Raw genomic sequence first — 21,590 nt, forward strand, 5'->3', positions numbered from 1 at the left:
TTTCTTTTTTATATATATATATAATATATTGTAAATATTTTCTTCTCCGAAGACATAATGGTTGAAAACAACGAGGGGTATTTTCAAATATAGTAGAAGGAACCAATTTATTTACAAATATAGTAAAATGTCACTATTTATCAATGATACACACTGATAGAGACACGCTGATATAGGTTTATTAGTGTTTTCAATGACATTTTGCAATATTTGAAAATATTTCTAGCAGTTTTGTCATTTAACACAATTACCGAAATAAGCAACCTACTTTATTTTTTAAAAATAATATAAGTACAATTTAAAATCTCAATAGATTGGAGACCACAACAGAATCACAATTTAAAGTATCTTGAAAAGAAAAAAAAAATCACAATTTAAAATCTAGAAACTCAATTTATAAACTAAATAGACCCGTTAAAAGATTAACTAAATTTATTGTGACAAAAAGTTCTGTTTTTTTTCCCCCACAAATTTCAGTTTTTAGATAAACAAGTAGGCAACCATAATAAATTCCGGCATAATTAACATCTCATTGATGAATCTATTGGGAGCACGATTCCAGTGAGGTTGACTGCAGGTTCATCGTATTATTATTAGATAATAAGAGTTAATTTGGAAAGCTAGAAAGGTGAAAGTACACCATCTCGTGTTGTGTGATGATTTTTAATAGGGCACCAGCTTCAATAAACTATTATAGATAACTAGTTTTAATCCTCAAGCATTTGTATAACTCATCGGTCAAGGTATTTAAATTCAAATCTTTACTATATAACTAGAAACTAGGGGTCTTCATGACTTAAGTTGAATTGAAATAATTTTTATATTCAACTTAAATGGTTCGGGATCGCTTATAAAATAATGAATTCAAGCCCAACCCAAATATAAGATATTTTGGTTGGTTTGATTCGAGTTATTTGGATAATTTAGTCTTTTGATTGTTTAAGATTAAAAAAAGAAAAAGAAAAGAAGTGAAATGTTAATCTCTAAACCATAGAATTACGATTAATAACATAAATTTTATTTATATTATGAAAATTTACATTTCCAATATTTTTTTAATTGACCCAGAATAAAGAATCCAAAAAGAATTATAAATCTATGTATTAAATATGAAAAGTTAATACTTTTAGACTTAATGATATATTGGGTTTGATTTAGTTCAAATCAAACTAATTTTAAGTGAATTCATGAGCCAATTCAATCAATATAATTTTAATTTAATAATATTGATCGAGTTAGGTTGTGATCGGATTTTCTAGATCATTAAGTTATTTGAACACCCTTACTCCTACTAGAAGCCAAGAGTTTATCTGAAGTTTCCGCGTGTTCAAAAGTGATACTCTTAAATTTTCTAAAGTATACATTAAAAACCAGAGAATCAGAGTTCCCCTCTCAAAGAGGGTACACCACAACAGTTGGTAAAGGTTGTTCCTAGAACTCCTAAGCAACATACAAATCTAAAGTTCAGAAGCTCACATCAGCGTCTGTAGATATAAGTGCAGTGGATGAGAAGATATCCATCTCCTCCAACATTTCCTTTGAAAAGTACTTTGGAGACGAGAATATTGAGGAATTCCTTACTCTTTTTGAACTCCATTGATCCAAATACAAAATTTTACCTCATGATGTTTTCTAACTCAAATATGTCATATATTATCTCCTCTTTCAGAACAGTATCCAGTCAGCTTACATTACCTTGTAAACCAAGCGTCCAACTTCTAGAATCTCTTGGTCTCAGAAGAAAATTCTCCGGAAGAATTCACTCGGTTTTCAAAGCTTCTTGCAGCCTCATCCTGGCAACAATTCAGGTGTGACTTAGTTCATGGAAAGAATAAAAGTCCTAGGAAATGCATCACCATCATGAGTATCAAATCTGTTTGAATCATTACAACCTTATATTGTATTACTTTTTCTTACCATCAAAGGTTCTGTTATAGTCGCTGCTTCATTGAACTTCATCTTAGTAGAATGAAATTGCATATAATTCTAAATTACCAACGGGCTCAGCACAAGTATATCATATCAATACCATTTGTAGATATATGAAAATCATATATGTTTCCTAATCTATGTTTGGTGTTTGTGTGTTGAAATATATCCATGTATGGGGACAAGAAACAACCCTATCTGTCAAATTGAAAACAAAACCTCAATTTTCAGAAAAGATAACTATGCTTCATTCATGCTTAGAAATGTTCAGACTATTCTAATCACATGTTTCTCAGGGACACCATGTAAGTGTAATAGTAGTAACTACCTGTTTTAAGAGTCCTGAAGTTGCATTTTTCAGTTCCTTCTGACTTTCCTATCCTTAATCTCTCCATTTCAGCATACCCTTTCTCCCTCATTAGCTCTTAGTCTAGCTATCAGCCTGAAACAAGACTGATATCAGCCTGTCCACATGGATAAACATTAAGCCAGCTACTTGATAGTTTTAAATTTTCATTATCTTTTTTAGAGGGGAAGAAATTTGCAATCAAAATAGAAGATTATATTCCATTCTGATTTAAAAGGACAACAAACAATTTAAATATATATATATATATATTATATATATATATATATGTATCATGTCAAATGTTTGAACTAATGAATGGCCGATGCCATTTTATTTATAGAATTAGTCCCAGGACACTTCCTGTCCAATGTTTACAGTAGTTCAATGAAAACTAATTGAATCTCATACATATTTAATATCAAGCGCTTGAATGTTAAAACCTCTCCTTTCATCAGTGCCTTCATTTACTGCTACAACTTTGCTCACTTCTTACTTCAACCACAGCTGTTCCCAGTGTTCCTCTTATATTGCTCCTGACTGCAACCAAGATGAGTCGAATACTTGTTCGGTGTTCATTGTGGCAGCAGGTATAAGAACTCACCTAATATGAAAATTCAGAAGACAGCATATATCTGATGGCCATGTGGTAACCACATTGGACAGACTGTATTTAATATGTGAGAGGCGAGAGCCAACCGTCCAATAAGTTCGGTGATCACAAAAATACCAAGTTTAACATGATATTTGTCTCATAACTGATCAAAGAACTCAGAAGTTTACCTCAACCCCTGCCCTTAGGCTGTTTTTTTGTTCATCTTGAGTAATATTCTCTGTTTAAAATAGTATGTGCTGTTTTCTGGGGCTAATGGGTGAGAGGAACAATAGAATTTCTTCTAAATGGCTTGAGTGTTCTCCAAGTGATATTTGGTCCCTTATTAGATTTAATTTTTCTATGCAGGGTTCAGCAACAAAGCTTTTGATAGGAATCGATCTATGGAAGTCTTATTCAATCAAAAGAACTTGCCCCAAGGGCAATTACACTCCAACCCATACAGAAGCTTGGGATCCCCTCCCTCACTCTCTAGAAGAAACTACCAAAGTGAAAACTATACTTCCCTACTTCCCTCCCCGCATATACTCTCACTTCTTCCCCCTAACTTAACTGTGGTGCCCCACTCTATTATTATTGGATGTAGATGCTATGCTCTCACGAACAAGCCATTCCCTTTTTACCCCTCCTTTGATATTGTAAGATGATCGGAGGCCTAACAGCTTTCTTTGTAATTATCCATTAGTCTAAATTTGTTCGATTGGAGGCCTTTCGAGTAGTTGACCACCTTTTTTGTATCTTTTATTTGGACGGGGGGGGGGGGGGGGGGGGGGGGGGGGGGGGGGGGTGTGAAAAACACACACACATACACACAAGGGAAGTATTATGGAGATGAGGAATAGGTAGAATTTGGAAGAGTAATTTTGGGAGCCTCTCAAAGTGCTTGGGGTTCAGCACTGTAATTCCCATTGTAGCCAGTAAATGAATTTCACTGTTTAAATTGTAGTACAAATTAATTCCGAGCTATTTTCTGTCAATTTCGATTGCAATGTCAAGGACCTACCATAATTTTCCTTTCAATAGGAGATCTCAATTTTCTAGTATTGTTTCCCTTGTTAATATATTATATTATTCTCTCAGAAAAAGCATGTAAGATAAATTTTATCCAGCCAATTACTTTGGTATTATCACTTCACCTCTCTGGAGGATAAAAAAGAAGATAAAGTTAGTATTGATTGAATCCCCTACAAATAGGTTAGGCTGAACCTCATAGTGAACCTTCTGTGTGTAGAATATTTATGTGGAAATCAAGTGAAAAACTTTTCCATAAGCTTTTAAAATGAAGAGAAATCAACTGCAAAAGACTGAGTAGAAGAGCTAATAAAACCCGAAGATCAAAATTCTAAGGATGAGAGATGAACCTTCTGAATGAGCTACAGGAGAGCTTGATTATCAAAATTAGTATACCAGCTTCGATCCGTTTCTTCTTGCTCTGTCTCGAAGAGGCGCTAAATATCACTACGGCATTCAAAGTTGACCTTGAATTAGAGAAAGAAATGAGGAATACCTGGTTGAAAAGTTATGGTAGCTTACGTTTGTGTAATTGATGCATAATTGTTCAAAACTGCACAGAGTGAAGAATAAGCTTAGTCAAAATAGTAATGATAGTTCTCAGCTATACTTAAAAAAAAAAGAAAAAGAAAAAAAGTAACTTCTCTAATGCCACACATGCTGCCCATTATTTAAATATAACCAGTTACAAAATAAATAAACTTCAATGATCTTAAGCTCGATCATAGGCATCCAGTTAAAAAAGCAAAGCATATAAAAAAAGCACGAGAACTCCTAAAAAACCTGAGATCTAGAATTTCTCATTCATATTCTGCATGGGTATGTGAGTCAATTTCCAATTTTTATGACAAACATGAAACATCCAAGCTTCTATACTTTTACTTCTTAAACCATAAATGTCAAAAGTAAGGTTTGACATTTATTATTATTATTATTATTATTATTATTATTATTATAAGCAAGGTTGAGGTAAGACCTTTCCCAATACAAATGTTGATTTTATCTGGCTAAGAACTATCGACTAAACCTCATAAAGATGGATTGGAGGCTGCCCAGATATACACACGAATATGGGTGAGCTAATGTTTCCAAAGCATTTTACCTCGTATCAAATTGGCAACGGATTAATTCAATCTCATGAATGGATTCAAAGGTATGTGTTGTTGGAAACGTATGAAGTAGAAACAAAAAATAATTGGAGCTGTCCTAAAAGGTTTGGTAGTTGCCTTTGATCACCTTCCAGATCCTTATGACAATGATTTGAACTTTGGAAAGATTTGGTCCAACTGTATGGCCCATGTCAATTTACATAGTAAATGGTTATCTTTTTAAGAATAATCAATTATGTATGCCACATACATCTTTACCGGAATCCTTGATCAAAGACATCTATGGGGGTGGCCTAGCTGGTATTTTGGAAGGATAAGACCTCACATCTTCTTCTTGATAGATATTTGTGGCCTCAAATGTGGAAAGATGAATCTAACTTTATCAAAAGGTGCTTTCTTTGTCAAACAAGGAAAAAGGAAAAAACAGAACACTGGCCTTTATAGTCCTTTACCGATCCATGAGAGTATTTGGGAATAACTTGTCCATGGACTTTATCCTTGGTCTTCCTAAGACTCAGCGTGGGTTTGATTCAGTCCTTGTTGAGGTTAATGGATTCAGCAAGATGTCACATTTTTTTTTGCCTGGTAAGAAGACTTCTGATGCAATATATGTTGCCAATCTTTTCTTCAAAGAGATTATGCGCTTATAAGGGTACAGGCTATAATGTCTGATGGGGATCTTAAATTCCAGACATTTTTATGTTAAAAGTTTCATACCAGCTTAAAATTTAGTACCACCAGTCAACCACAGACTGTCAGACTAAAGTAACTAATCAAACTCTAGTCAACCTTATTCATTGTTTAAGTGGAGATAAGTCAAGGAAATGGGATCTTCTTCTTCCTCAAGCTGAGTTTGCTTATAACCACGTGAAGAACTGGACCACAGAGAAGTCACCATTTGAAATTGTTTACATAAAGCTTCCTAGACTTACTATTGATTTAGGCATTTAGCTCATAGTCCTACTTCTGTTGATTTTAGTCAAGATACAGATGTCATGACTGAAAGGATGTTGCTGCTCAAATAGCCAAGACGATGACCAATTATAAACAAAAGGCTAATTTGCACAGATGCTTTAAGAAACTTCAAGGAGATCAAGTTATGATTCACTTGATAAAACTCGGTTTCCAATTGGTACTTATAAATTTATAACAAGTTGAAGCAAAGGAAGATGGGACCTTTTTAGATCTTAAAGTGCTATGGAGATAATGCTTATAAAGTTGATTTGCCATCAGATAAGCCACTTCTCCAATTCTTTCCGTTAACCAGTATGGTTCATAGAACTTTGGTGATAGTTTTTCACTCCTCTTCCTGGCTAGGGATCGCTACCTATATGGTCGGAGCTTTAAGTAAACTTCATCCCCTATTTCAAAGTGCAACTCTCTCCGGTGCCTATCTGCTTGTTTCTTCATATGGTTTTAGGCTAACACCAAATTTTCCTTTAAGGCATTAAGAGCTAAATCTCTTTCTTTCAGCTGTTGTTCCACTGTGTTGTTGGTTGTTCTCCTTTCTCCATACGAAATAAAGGGTGGAGGGGGTCTCCCGAACACTGCCTGGTAAGGGCTGGTTCTAATCGATATGTGGAAGGTCGTGTTATACCACAATTCTGCCCACGCGATCCATTTGTTCCATTTAGTGGGTTGTTCATTGCAGAAACATCTAAGATGAGTCTCTAGACAGCAGTTGACCCTCTCCGTTTGACCATCTGCTTGAGAGTGGAAAGTCATGCTTCTCTTCAACTGAGTGCCCATGGATATGAACATTTCTTTCCAAAAGTTACTTAAGAAGATCTTGTCTCGGTCTGTTAGGATAGATAATGGGACCCCATGGTGTTGAACAACCTCCTGTATAAACATTTCTGCTATATGTTTTACCGTGAAAGGATGTTTGAGAGTGATAAAGTGGGCGTACTTACTCAGACGGTCAACCACCACCATGATTGAGTCATACCCTCTTGCTTTAGGTAGACCTTCCATAAAATCCACAATCCACTCTTCCACAATCAAACATGGCATTGGCTAAAATCTCCAGGGCAGAGGCACCTTCCTTTAAACCTAGATTGGCCTTGTGTGAACTTGAATCAAAATCTTCTACTACAAAGCAATTTTTCAGCCACAGAAATCCTCTCAGCTATAAAAACCCTTGGCAAAAGCAAAGCCCCAGGCCCCGATGGCTTCACTACTGAATTTTTGCTAAAGTTTTGGCCTATGCTCAAGTCAAGCTTCCAAGATACCTTTAATGACTTCAAGAATGGCAAGATCAATGCATGTATAAAAGAGAATTTCATTTGCTTAATTCAAAAGAAGAAAGTAGCCATCAAGGTAAGTGATTATAGACCCATTAGTTTAATCTCTTTAATCTACAAAGTCATTGCTAAGGTGTTAGTCGAGAGACTAAAAGGGGTTATGTCCGATTGCTCCATCCCAATGTGCTTTCATAGAAGTAAGGAAAATTTTGGATCTCATACTTATAGCCAATGAAGCAGTGGAAGAGTATAGAGCAAAAAAGAAAAAGGATTGGATACTTAAACTTGATATGGAAAAAGCTTTTGACCGAGTTGATTGGGATTTTTTAGAAAAAGTGCTTTGGGCCAAGAACTTCAATCAAAAATGGATAGAATGGATCTTGGGATGTGTCAAAAACCCACTTTACTCGATCTTCATTAACAGGAGACCAAGGGAAAGAGTGGCCGCTTCAAGAGGGCTTAGACAAGGTGATCCTCTCTCCCCTTTTCTTTTATCTTCTAGTCAGCGAAGTGTTGAGTGCATTAATCTTCAAACTCAATCATTCCGGCATCATTGAAGAGTTTTTAGTAGGCAAAGAGCAAGTCCAAGTTTCCATACTCCAATTTGCGGATGATACCTTATTGTTTTGCAAACATGACAGCACTTTGCTGTCAAAACTTAAACATACAGTGGAGCTATTTGAATGGTGTTCAGGGCAGAAGGTAAATTGGGATAAATCAGCACTCTACGGCATTAATGTGGATGATAGTGAGCTCTATAATGCAGCAGCTTCTTTAAATGTTTCGGCTGACCACCTCCCCTTCCTTTATCTAGGGTTGCCTCTAGGGGGTTACCCAAAAAGAGCCTCCTTTTGGCAGCCGGTCCTAGATAAAGTACAAGGTAAACTCGACAAGTGGAGAAGATTCAATCTATCTAGGGGTGGAAGAGCCACTCTTTGTACCTCAGTCCTTTCAAACATCCCAACCTACTATTTGGCTATCTTCCTCAAGCCCAAAGGGGTAGCATCTAAAATGGAAAGGTTTATACGAAGTTTCTTTTGGGAAGGCAACAAGGGCAGCAAGCAGAACCACTTGGTCAAATGGGAATTGGTTCAAAAACCTATAGCAGATGGTGGTCTAGGTCTCGGGGAGCTCAGAGCTATGAACACTGCACTACTTGCTAAATGGGGGTGGAGATTTTTCAATAAGCAAAACTCTCTTTGGGGTAAAGTTGTTAGAAGTATTCACGGTACGGATGCTTTTGATTGGCATACGACAGGGAAAGGAGGTAGAAGCCTAAAAAGTCCATGGGTCAGCATCTCAAAAATGTGGCTGAAGGTAGAATCCTTGGCCACTTTCAAACTTGGTAATGACAGTCGTATTGCTTTCTGGTTAGACACTTGGGAAGGATATTCCCCCTTCAGCATCCTTTTTCCTAACTTATTCAGAATCACCAAGCTACCCAATGGCTCAGTTGCCGATCATTGGGACAATAACATAGCTTCATGGTCCATTACTTTTCGAAGATCGCTTAAAGATGAAGAAGTGTTGGCCTTCCAAGACTTGTTGAGGAAAATTGTAAGTAGAAGCCCTTCTTTCTCTTTTGATAAAAGAGTGTGGTCCATCTCAAACAATGGCCAATACACCGTTAAATCCCTCAAAAGCCACCTTACACCATTCTCCCCTTTGGAAAAGTCCATCTTCTCGGCTATTTGGAAAACAAAAAGCCCAAGAAGGGTCAACATCCTCATTTGGATTATGCTTTTCGGTCAGCTGAATGTAGCTGAAGTCCTTCAGAAAAAGCAACCAGCATCCTCCCTTTCCCCCACAGTCTGCCCACTCTACCTACATCATAGCGAGGACTCGCTTCACCTTTTCTTTACATGCCCTTACTCAAATTGGTGCTGGAATAAGCTGCTGTGTTTTTTCAATCTTCCATGGACCTTGTGCAATGATTTCAAAAGTAATGTGTTTCAGCTCCTTGCCGGACCCACCTCCCACAAATCTATCCGTTTGTTATGGTGCAATGCTGTAAAAGCCTTATTGGCAGACCTTTGGTTTGAAAGTAATCAAAGAATTTTCCATAACAAAGCCACTAGTTTCCAAGATCGCCTTGAAGCCGCCAGTCATCAAGCCTCCTTCTGGTGCCTCCTCTCCGGCCCTTTCCATGCCCACAGCCTTTCAGACTTCAACCTCAATTGGGAGGCCTTTATCTCAACCCCTCCTAACGGACAACACTAAACTCCTCCAGATTTCCAGATTCCAGCAACGCCTATTGAACATTTTTATATATTTTTATTATTTTCAGGCCACTATTTTGGCTTCATCCTTAGTTTTTCACTTTTGTTGTCTCTTTAGACTTTGTCCTCTTTTTGTAATCTTGTTCTCTTATCTCTCAGTCATGGGTTAAAATTGAATATGATGAGGATGCTAAGGAAGTGTCAACCTAGTTGAGTCGTCTGGGTGCATCTCCTGATCCTTTTACAAGCACTTGTATTCTCGCTTTGCTCTTCGTATAACTCTCTTGTACTTAGAGCTTTCGCTCATTTCTATTTATTAATACAATGAATCGTTTCCTTTAAAAAAAAAAAAACATGGCATTTGTAGAGGCTGAAGGAGACCTGCTGGGGACAGCGATTCTGATTTATTTCTTTGGCAAATTTCACACCCTTCCACGTATTTTTTTACATCAGCCTTCATTCCTTGCCAAAATAGTTCCCCACTCATTCTTTTATATGTCCTTAGGAACCCCGAATGGCTTTCCTACACAGAATCATGAAACGTATGCAATAAAAAGGGGATCAACGTGGATTTTCGAGACAAAACTAACCTCCCTTTGTAGAGCAGTCGGTCGTGTTGCCATTGATACTTAGGTTTTCCATCAGGATTCGACTTCGAGGTAGCTATTATCTTCTGGAGGTCTTCATCTTCTTCAACTTCTTTCAAAACTACCTCGATATCTATAAGAGTGGGTGTTGTTAAAACATAGGCTTCAGCTGTATTAGGGACACGGGATAGAGCATCTGCTGCCTTCTTTTGCAATCCCGGCTAGTATAGTATCTCAAAGTCATATCCTAACAATTTGGTCAACCACTTTTGGAATTGTGGCTGAATTTCTCGTTGTTTAATCAGAAACTTAAGGGCCTTTTGATCAGATATCACCGTGAACCTATTTCCCAACAAGTAATGCCTCCATTTTTTAACCGCTAACACCTATTAGTTCTTTCTCGTATATTGACTTGGCTTATGCTCTTTGTGAAAGTTTTTGACTCGATGGGTTTGGATTCTTGAGTTACCACTGCGCCCAACCCGAACCTTGACGCATCTGTCTCTATAACAAATGGCTTCGAAAAGTCTGGAATGGCCAATACTGGAACGGTCACCATTGTCTGTTTCAACTGTTCAAAAGCTTGAGTGGCTTCCTCATCCCAATTGAAAGCATTCTCCTGGAGGAGTCGAGTTAAAGGGGTTGCAATATTGCCATATCCTCTCACAAATCTCCTATAATATACAGTGAGCCCCAAAAATCCACGAAGTTCATACACATTTTTCGGTTGGGGCCACCCCATCATGACTTTAACTGTTTCATCGTCCATTTCTACTCCTTGTGCAGATATCCAATGACCCAGGTATTGTATTCTGGTCTGGCAAAAAATGCACTTTCGTTTGTTGGCATAGAGTTTGTTATCCCTTAGGATGTTGAACACCACTCCTAGATGCGTTTCATGGGTTGAAATGTCTGGGCTATAGACCAAAATATCATCAAAGAATACTAGAATGAATCGGCGGAGGAATGGTCGAAATACCTGATTCATTAGATTCATTCCCAATGGTCTTGTCTTCTCCCTAAGAACTGCACAAAGATTTGGAGGATTTAGCAGCGGTTTTTCAAAGATATGTTCTTGAAACCCATTAAATTCTGTTTAAACATGTTTTCTTTTTTGCCAAAATTAATCAATTAGAGTGTTTATCGATCCTTGTCATTTCCGCTGCGTGCTGATTGGAATGTGGCTGGTGCATTTGTCAACCCAAAAGGCATTACCAAGAACTCATAGTGTCCCTCATGAGTCCTGAAAGTTGTTTTCTAGATGTCTCCTTCGTGCATTCAGATCTGATTGTATCCTGATTTTAAATCAAGTTTCAAATAAACTATTGCCCCATGTAATTCATCTAGCCGTTCTTCTATTACCGGAATTGGAAATTTGTCTGAAACCATGGCTTGATCCAACTTCCGATAGTCGACTCAGAACCTCCATCCTCCATCTTTTTTCTTCACCAACAAAACCGGACTAGAATAGGGACTATGGCTCGGTCTAATTATTCCCGCTTGTAGCATCTCCTCCACTAATTTTTCAATTTCTTCTGTCTGGGTATGGCCATATTTGTATGGTCTAACATTAATCGGTTTTTGGTTTTCACAGGTCAGTATCCGATGGTCAACAGCCCTTTTCGGGGGAAGGGTGGTTGGAGTTTCAAATATGTCTTCATTCTGTTCTAGCAAGGTTTGGATCATTACTAGTAGTTTCTCTCCACTTTCTTGCCCACTGTCGTACCCTGCCTCGCCATCTTCTTCAATTTCGAAGTTCTGAAACTCAATTAAGAAACCTTGGTCCTCTGCCTCCCATGTTTTAGCCAACACTTCGAACGACACCTTTGATTTGTTAAGTGATGGATCTCCTCGTAATATTACTTGAGAGTTACGTGCCAAGAACGACATAGTTAATGAGGGCCAATGCATGCCTATAAATCCTATGGTGCACAACCACGACATCCCTAGCACCAAGTCCATTTGTCCCAGATCAATTGCGAGGAAGTCGGCCTTCACTGTCAGTTCAGGGAGTCTTAGTTCCAACGCTGTGCAGACTCCTTCCCACTGTATAGTCGTGTCATTGCCAATAACCACTCCAAAACTCGTTTTCTTGACTACTGGGAGGTTCAGTCCTCTCACAATTTTCTGGTGAATAATATTGTGTGTTGCTCTGCAATCTATTAATATTATAACCTCTTTTTCTTTCAACATTCCTTTCAACTTCATCGTCCCTCTTGCTGATCGATCTCAAGGCGATCTCTGCTTTCTCAGGTACTTCAATTATCTTCAATTCAGGTTGTTCATCTTCTTTCACTCCTTTAGCTACCAGATCCTCTTCTTCATTTGTAATAAACAACATGAGTTCCCAATTTTCTTTTACTCAACAGCGATGGCCAAGTGCGTACTTCTTGTTACACCTGAAAAATAGTCCTTTGTCCAACCGGTCCCGGAATTCACTGTCCGACAAGCGCTTCATTGGAGGATCTCGTTTCATGTAGTTGCCTTTCACCGGAATAGTAATGTGCTTCGTTGCTAGGACTTCGTGGGGTTTGACATTCTTTTTATCCGTTAATGTGCCCTCATTCGTTCCTACTTGGGCTTCTTTTTTCTTCAGCCCAACTATACCCAGGTCCGATAAGGCCAATCGCAAGGCCATATTCCTATCATTCACCAACTGGGCTTCTCGCATACATTCATCCAAAGTGGATGGATGCCTACTGATCACCTCAACCCTTAGGGCAAGTTCAAGCCCATTAATGAAAGCATCCTTAAGCATGTTCTTCGACAAGTCTGGTAGGGGCGTTGAATAAGTTACAAACTTCTTCACATAATCGATGTACAATCCTTCTTGCCGGATTCTCAGCAACTGCACATCCAAACTTCCTTCTCCGGTGGGTTGGAAGTGTTCAAACATTCGCCTCTTTAATTCCTCCCACATGGTTATCGCATTCTGGTTGTGACTCTAACAAAACCAGTCTACTTCATCAGGGCCAAAGCTTACCACTACTACCTTTACCTTCTCTGAGTTTGTCAACTCATGAATCTCGAAGTAGTGCTCCGCCCTATACACCCATGACTCAGGGTTTTCACCAGAAAAAACAGGAATCTCCAGCCGTTCGTATTTTCTTTTATTGCCCCCCTATTCCGGCGTGTTGTGTTGAATCAGAATCGTTGATCTTCCCTTTGAGTTTAAATCGAGAGGCGTCCGAGGTACCTGATTCCTCAACCTTCCAGGAGGAATTGTTCTCCCTTATCTCTTCGGTAAGTTTCTCAATATTCTTACATATTCCCAACAGCATATCTTTCATTTCGGACATTTCTTTCTCGTTTTTCTCCATCCTCTCCTCCATCTGTTTCTGAGCCATCGCCCTAGTTCGTCCCAGGATTAAGCGGCTCTGATACCAATTTGTTAGGTCCCTCTTCCCCACAACGAATAACCTAACAAGAAACACAAAAGAAATAGGGCAACAGAGCCCCTAATATATTGATAAGCAATAGTCTTTCAACAATGAAATGGAAACCAAAAGTAGAGATTGCTAAATACAAACAAACAAGTTCAGCCCTAAATAAGAAATGAAAATAATCCCAAAAAGGATAATAAACAAGCACATTCGAGAGAGCTAGTGGTCCTCTCCTAAAAAAAGATCCCTCTAACTTTTACACAAAATTTTCTCTGCTTTCCTCACTCCCAAACTGTCCTTTTTAAAACCACCTTGTGGTCCCTCAACCGATTTCCTCCTCCCCTGCCATATTTGTCTTCTATGAATTTCCCTTCTTGCCCTTTCTTTTGTATGTACAAATAATTGGAGGTTTAACAGTAACCTCCTCTTTAGCCTAGATTGAGGCAACGCCTCTTCCCATTTTCCACTTTTGTAATACTTATGTCTAGTTCATAACGTTTTTATTATTCATTGAACAGAAAATGAATTATATTAACTCAATAATATGCTAAAAGAATGAGGACAGTGTTTCTACTAAAGTTTAAACTTTAGTCAATATATTTACGAAGTTCAAATGCCTACAATAAAAAACTTGAGATGAATATAATCAAAGAGAATGTGAAACTAACAATCTAGTTTCAAAGTTCTTGACAAGTGTCAAAATGTCAAGGTGGCTAATACATGAAGAAGGAAAACAAAAAGTCAAAAAGCAATTTAAGTAATATGTACATCAAGAAAGAACAAGAGTTATTATCTTAGGAGCTGTTTGGGGCGCTGAGTTGTGATAGAATGTTTGGAGTTCATATGTTTGTGGGGTTCATATGTCTGTGTTTAGTTCATATGTCTGTGTTTGGGGTGCAGAGTTGAGTTCATATGTTTGAGGTATGTAATGCAGTTTTTTTAACTCTAAATAATCTGCTTTCATGATTACTATTTTTGTTTTGAAAGTTTTTTATTCAATAATTCTACCCATCTTTGAATAAAATATGGATTGCAATTTTTTCTTTTAATTTTTAAAGCTTTTCTTTCTTTCTTTCTTTCTTTCTTTTTAGGATAATGAACAACAATTAATCCGTTACATTTCTCGAAGAAATATGGTTAAATAAAATAAAAAACAAAAGAGAAATCAAAATTTTTTATTCCTAATTTTTCTCCATGAATTTCATTATCATCTTCTTTTTTTTCTTCTTTCTATTGTTGCTCTATATTTTTACTTTGTCATCAATTTTTTTTTAATTAAATCTCCCCTATCATCTTAGCAACCAATAGAATGTCACCACATTTTTTCAATAACTCCACTTTCAATTCCTCCAAATTTGGAGATTCATCAGAGAACAAATCTCCATTTTTCACTAATTTTTGCTAGAAAATATTCTAGAAAAAAAATCTTCATTTTATGGTTTTTTTTGTTATATGTTACATACTTTTCAACTACATACATACTTTTCGTTTAAATTTTCTTAACACTCTTCTAATATGTGAATTCAATTAAATAAAAATATATTTTACAATTTTTTATGTATAAATATTACACTTAATATAGACAGAATACTATTACTTATAATTAACAATCCTACAACATACTTTAACAGTCATTAGTGTTACAATAGTCGGAAGTGTTTGTCAAAGTTGATTATCGAAGATGATTTTCGCTGGAGTTTGTAGTCGGAGGTGGTTGTCGGAGCTTAAAGTTGGTCGCATGAAGGTGGTATTGGAGTTGGTCGTCAAAGTTTGTCGTCGGAGGTGGTTTTCGGAGCCTGGAGTTGATTGCACGAAGGTGGTCGTTGAAGTTGATCATCGAAGATGATTTTCATCAGAGTTTGTAGTTGGAGGCTGAAATTGTTCGCATGAAGGTGATATTAGAGTTGGTTGCCTGAGTTTTTCATCGGAGGTGGTTATTGAAGAGTTGGTCATCGGAGTTGCTCACTCGAAGGTGCTCATCGAAGGTGATTTCCATCGGAGTTTGTAGTCAGAGGTGGTTGTCGGAGCCTACGAAGGTGGTTGTCGGAGTTGGTCATCGAAATTTGTTGTCGGAGGTGGTTGTCGAAGACTGAAATTGGTCTTCAGAGTTGGTTGCACAAAAGTGGTCGTCCGCGTTAGGTCATCAGAGGTGATCGCCGGAGTTGGTCGTGCGAAGGTTGTGTGAGACCAGAATTGGTCATCGGAGGTGGTTGTCCAAGCTCGAAGCTGATCGTTGGAGTTGTCACCAAAGATGGTTGTCAGAGCCCGGAGTTGGTCGTCGGAGTTGCCATCGAAGGTGGATGTTGAAGCGCAAAGTTGTTCGTCAGAGTTTTCATCGGAGGTAGTTGTAGGAGTCTGGAGTTGTCATTGGATGTGGTTATCGAAGCCCGGAGTTAGTTTCCGGGATGTGATAGCGATAGTCGCCGACAGTGGCAGATGGGTGGAGCCATTGAGAACATTGGAAGAAGAGAAAGTTGAGTGAATTGGGGTGAGTTGGTAAAATATACCAACTCAACTCCACCAACATTTAAAGTTGGTGGGCCAAACATTGAGTTGGTATATTATACCAACTCACTCATTTCGTGTTGGTGAGCCAAACACCCCCTTGATATTATGCCAAAAATCATATCTTGTCAAAATGCTTCTTTTAATGGCAAACTGTCTAATGAAAACAGGACACTTGAGGTCTATCTCAAAATCAACAAATAAATAAGTTTAACTCAGTAACATAAATTCCCTAATGAAACACTTTATTATTTGAAATGTACAAAAGGAAGGTAAGAAACACCTCCAAACCAAGAAAGTTAAAAAAGGCGCTCTAATTATTAAAAGTTGTCAGGAAGTTGCTGAGAGAAGAAAGCTCAAAGGGAAAACAATCATATGAATTTTAGATGTATAAGAGAATATACAAAATGAAAAGAGTAGAAGAGCTTGCCTTCCCATCATTGCTGAAGTTTTACTCATTCAGGCGCAATTTCCCATAATATGGTACCCACTCAAAAAATCCAAACGTGCACCCTTCACGAAGCAACATCAACCTTCAATCAGAAGAGAAGTTAGTTGCAAAGGTGATAAATTATCTAGTGGGCAAGTGGGTAACGAATTTGCATTCATCAATATGCCACTGAAAGAAAATAGGGTTGTCCTCCTTGAACTGTAAATGATTAATCAATATCCCGATTACCATCAAATCCCTCAATACCATCAAATCCCTCGATCAACATACTATATGTCTTAGGATGAATTTGGCAACCTTGTGTCTCCATGATGCCAAATAGTTCAGAGCATTTATCAACAAGGCCCTTCTTAAGTAAGCCATCAATTAGTACTTTCCAAGCCATTTCGTCATAATTATACCCACACTGAAGTAAACGATAAAACACTGTTTTTGCTTTCTCATTATTTCCTTCTTCATATAGACCACAAAGCAACAGCTTGCAAGAATCTAAATGTGGTAAATGCCCATTCTCTATCATGATATCTAACCACCTCGTTGATTTTCCATACAATCCCAATTGACAAGAACAACCAAGAAGAGAGTTATAAATGTCTTCATTAGGTGATAGTCCCTTTTCTTTCATATGATCAAACAACCTGTGAGCTACTTCCAAGCATCCAACCTTGCAAAGACCTGTAATAAACTTGCCATAAGTATTAGCATTAGGTGCACACCCATGCTTGAACATTTTTCCAAATAACTCCAAAGCGAATTCATAATCTACTCTCCTCCAAAAGTTGGAAAAATCATTGGAGGCAACCCCCGATGACAACTCACTCAACTCTAAACTGCTAATTACTTCTTTAGGCTTTGAATTTGAGAGATGTTTGATTAAATAAGAATATGTGTAGTAAGATGGCTCACAACCAACATCATTCATGCGCTTCAGAGTATCAAAAGCACCATCAATTGATCCAAACCGTCCATACGCATCGATCAATAATGAATAAAGCAGAGTGTCTGGCAATATTCCTTTTTCATTCATTTTATAAATTAAAACCTCTGCGTCTTTTAGTCTACCCTGGCTACAATATGCATGAACAAATGCAGTATATATAAATACATCAGGATGAGAACCTGTGGAAAGCATTTGATCAAACATATCATGAGCACGGTCAAACTCACCATTTTTTAACAAATTTTCTATAAGAATGGTGTAAGTATCAGCAGCAGGCATAATATCCCTCTTTATCATTATTTCCACAAGTAAAAGAGCTTCTTGAAAATTTTTCTCTTTGCAATATCCATCAATCAAGGAATTATAAGTAATTGAATTTGGAACACATCCAGCACTAACCATTTTATCAAGCAAGGAATGACCATCACTGACTTTTCCAACCTTGCAATAGCCATCAATCAAAGTACTGTATATTACTTCATTTGCCTTTATGCCTTTCTCCTTTAGAGAGTCAAAGAGAGAATGAGCTTCTTCAACCTGCCCTCTTTTACAGAGTGTATCTATGAAGACACTGTAAGTCCACTCATCAGGAACCAAACCACTTTCATTCATCAAACTAAGCAGCTTATAAGCACTACCCAGATGCCCTTCTTTGCACTGTCCATGGATTAATAGATTGTAGGTAACTACATCTGGTTGAAGTTTCCGCTCAAGCATTTTATGAAGTATTGACATGGCCTTGTGGATATTCTTTGCCCTGCAAAACCCCAATATCAATTCATTATAAGTGCGAGCATTTGGGCTACAATTATTTGATTCCATCAGGCTCAAAATTTCCAAGGCACTCATACTCAATCCTTTCTTGCAATAACCATCAATTAAGGCATTGTACGTGACTACACTTGGAATCAATCCTTTCTCAAGCATCCCATTTAGCATTTTCTTGGCATCATCAAAATTGTTGTCCTCACATAATCTATGAATAAGGACCGTATAGGTATGTACATTTGGCTCACAACCCTTCTCAGTCATCTCCTTGAACATATTAAATGCTTCTGTTTTCCTGCCCAATTGACACAAAGCACATATGATAATTGTATAGGTACGCACAGTAGGCCAACAATTATCCTCATGCATTTGTGAAAACAATTTAAGAGCTTCATCAATCCTCCTGGCTTCACAAAATCCATGAATCAGATTGGTATAAGAAACCTCATTTCTGCGGCAACCCTTACTCGGCATTGATAGAAAAGTTTTATATGCAGCATCTACATTCTTATTCCTACAATATCCTAATATCAAAGACGTATAAGTAAATGTATCCAAACTCAAACCGGCTTGCACTATCTTACTGACATACAACTCAGCTTCAACTACACGACCCAATTTACAATATCCATTTACCATTGTGTTGAGGGTATATATATTTGGTGTAACCATGTCATCCAACATCTCTAAATAAACACTTTTCATTTCATCAATCATGAGAAACCTCGACAACAACATCAAGAGCATGTTATAGCACCTAAGAGTGAGCTTAAATTTGAAATTATCCCCCCGGCGGTTCATACTCCGCAGTATTTCTAACAGGAACAGCGCATTCTCTGAGGAATCCGTAGACTTGATCATTAAAATTCGCATCTTTTCAGCAACGTGGTGGTACCCATTGGGAACAAGGATATTTAACATAGAAATATAGGATTGAATATTGTGTTTGAATCCATGCTTCTGCCCGATCCAATTGAAAAACGCAAGAGCAGTTTGTGGATCGAGATTGAGGGCGAAAAGGGCAGAAATATGGGAGGGAGCAATAGAAGGGATTAGATTTTTCAGAGAAGGTTGCTTCTGCCAATTAGGGCGAGAGAGAATGGAGAAGAGCTGGGCGGAAATATCATGTTCTACAGAAAGGCTTTGAGGAAGAGAAGCAGTTGATGTGAAGAACTTAGGCGTGAGTGCAAATGTCAGTCTAAGCCTGAATTCAATGACGACGAGGAGCTGACCTGAGTTGATAATGGCGGCGGAATTTCTAATCATAATGGGGCATCGAACGGCGGTGAAGACTCCATGCATAAATGAAGAGTTTCGCGATGATGAAAAAAGATTCATCTAGCAATCAATGACCCTTACAGGCCAGATCCGATAAATCTCAGAAATCGGCGGACTGAGGTTTTCGTAATGGTCTTTCGTCGGCGATGGCGCTTCGTCCAGGAAGAGGAGGAATGGAGAAAAAGAAAATGCAGGTAAAAAAGAAAACAAAAGGGAAAGAAACTGGTACAAGGGGATTTGAGGATAAATACCCAATTTGACATTAGAATTTTCCTTTTATGTGTTTAGTAATAAACTTTGCATGTAACACCTGATTTATTAGGTAATTAAGCACTCGTTTATTTTAGACTTTGGGATAAATTGAAATTCAAAATTTAAGTTTTTGACTAAGTTGAATTCAATTTAATTATTTTTGTTATAAGTAGGATTTAATTTGGCCGGTAAATGGAAATTGATTATTTTATTAAGATAATTCAATTTGTTTTGTGGATGGAAGATTTAAAATAATTTTGGAAAGGATTTGAAAGGTTGGATTTGAATTTATTTGGATTGAATTTAAGATTTTTTTTTTTTTTTTTTTTTTTTTGGTAAAGGAATTTGGAATTTGAAGAAAGGAAGAGGAAATTTGGATTTGGAGGAAGTAAAGGGGAAAAAAATTAATTAGATATATTGGAGGGTAAGGTGTTATTTGGGTTAAAAAGAAAAAGAGAATATGGAGAAAAGAAAAAGAAAGAATTAAATTAAACCACCTATGTACCAGTGAGTTCTCGGTATCTCAAGATCATGGTCTTCTGTACCAGGGACGCTTATGTATACCTACAGACAATAACATTAAGAATGAATTATTGACAGAGGCCCATAACTCTCCATTTTTTATGCATCTTCACAGCACTAAGATGTATCAAGACCTGAAACGATGTTATTTCGTGGAATAATATGAAAAGAGAAATTTATGAGTTTGTCAGTAAATGTTTAGTGTGTCAGCGGGTTAAAGCCTCGAGACAGAAGCCAGCGGGTTTGTTGCAGCCCCTAAGTGTACCAGAGTGGAAGCGAGAGAACGTGTCCATGGATTTTATCGTTGGCTTGCCAAGAACAGCTAAAGATTGTACAGTGATATGTGTTATAGTGGACAGACTCATTAAGCTAGCACATTTTATTCTAGGTAAGTCTACGTATTCTATGAGTAGGTGGGCGCAGTTGTATATGAAAGAGGTGATGAGATTGCACAGGGTGCCGGTGTCCATCGTGTCTAATAAGGACCCTCGTTTTACATCCAACTTTTGGAAGAACCTTCAGACAGCATTGGATACTTGTTTGGATTTCAGTACGGTTTTTCACCTATAGACTGATGGTCAGACTGAGCGTTTAAACCAAACCTTGGAGGATATGTTACATGCATGTGCGCGGAGTTTACAAGGAGTTGGGATTCCCACTTGTACTTGATGGAGTTCGCTCATAATAACAGCTATCAGGCTACCATTGGCATGGTGCCATTTGAGGTCTTATATAGGAGGAGTTGCAGGTCTCTTGTTTATTAGGACGAGGTTGGTCAACGATAATTGTTGGGTCTAGAGTTAGTGCAAACCACCAATGAGGCGATACAGAAGATCAGAGCCCAAATGTTGACAGCTCAAAGTAGGCAGAAGAGTTACACTGATGTTAAGCCTAAAGATCTGGAGTTTAAGGTAGGTGATAAAGTATTTTTTAAAGTGGCACCTATGAAGGGAGTGTTGAGATTTGGCAGGAAAAGTTGACCCTCAATTCACTGGGCCATTTGAGATCCTGGAACAGATCGGTCCCATAGCTTATTGGCTGACCTTGCCACCATCTCTTTCTACAGTTCACAATATTTTTCATGTTTCTTTGTTGAGGATGTACGTGGGGGACTCATCTCATATTGTGGATTATGAGCCTTTACAATTGAATGAGAACCTGAGTTACGAAAAGAAGCCTATTCAAATCCTTGCCAAGGAGGTGAAAGGTTTGCACAACAAAGAGATGGCATTGGTAAAGGTTATTTGGCAGAATCATTAGTTCAAGGAAGCAACATGAGAACAAGAAGATGGGATGAGGTCACAGTATCTCGGGTTTTTCAGGATTAAAACTTTTGAGGACGAAAATTTCTTAAAGGAGGTAGAATGTAACACCCTAATTTATTAGGTAATTAAGCAATAATTTATTTAAGACTTTTGGATAAATTGAAATTCA

At 37.7% G+C, this 21,590-nt stretch overlaps 2 protein-coding genes across 9 annotated transcripts; both read right to left on the reverse strand.

Annotated features, from left to right (window-relative positions):
* Positions 1-1,324: 1,324 nt before the first annotated feature.
* On the reverse strand, positions 1,325-19,627 carry LOC120075772 (Pentatricopeptide repeat (PPR) superfamily protein). 8 transcript variants are annotated; one of them, XM_090313328.1, is made up of 5 exons: positions 16,376-19,627; positions 4,396-4,452; positions 4,250-4,320; positions 2,258-2,393; positions 1,325-1,793 (listed from the first exon to the last, which is right to left on the reverse strand). In XM_090313328.1, exon 1 carries the CDS (start codon positions 19,440-19,442, stop codon positions 16,605-16,607), a length of 2,838 nt encoding a protein of 945 aa, XP_090169454.1. In that variant the 5' UTR covers positions 19,443-19,627; the 3' UTR covers positions 1,325-1,793; positions 2,258-2,393; positions 4,250-4,320; positions 4,396-4,452; positions 16,376-16,604. The 8 variants fall into 8 exon arrangements, with proteins under 8 accessions (XP_090169454.1, XP_090169458.1, XP_090169452.1 ...); XM_090313332.1 differs by having other exon boundaries at positions 4,422-4,452; positions 16,376-19,601; XM_090313326.1 differs by having other exon boundaries at positions 2,258-2,371; positions 4,250-4,346; positions 4,422-4,452; positions 16,376-19,598.
* LOC150036621 (uncharacterized) lies at positions 11,474-12,265 on the reverse strand. The gene has a single exon (XM_090313190.1). The coding sequence runs from the start codon at positions 12,263-12,265 to the stop codon at positions 11,474-11,476; it is 792 nt and encodes a 263-aa protein (XP_090169316.1).
* Positions 19,628-21,590: the final 1,963 nt, after the last annotated feature.

The sequence above is a fragment of the Benincasa hispida genome, chromosome 4 (genome assembly GCF_027475165.1).
Source record: "Benincasa hispida cultivar pf3 chromosome 4, pf3_genome.v1.1, whole genome shotgun sequence".
NCBI lineage: Eukaryota > Viridiplantae > Streptophyta > Magnoliopsida > Cucurbitales > Cucurbitaceae > Benincasa > Benincasa hispida.

Coding starts and splice junctions, on each gene's coding strand:
- LOC120075772 (XM_090313328.1), bottom strand. CDS start 19,442: ATGAATCTTTTTTCATCATCGCGAAACTCTTCATTTATGCATGGAGTC.
- LOC150036621 (XM_090313190.1), bottom strand. CDS start 12,265: ATGAAGTTGAAAGGAATGTTGAAAGAAAAAGAGGTTATAATATTAATA.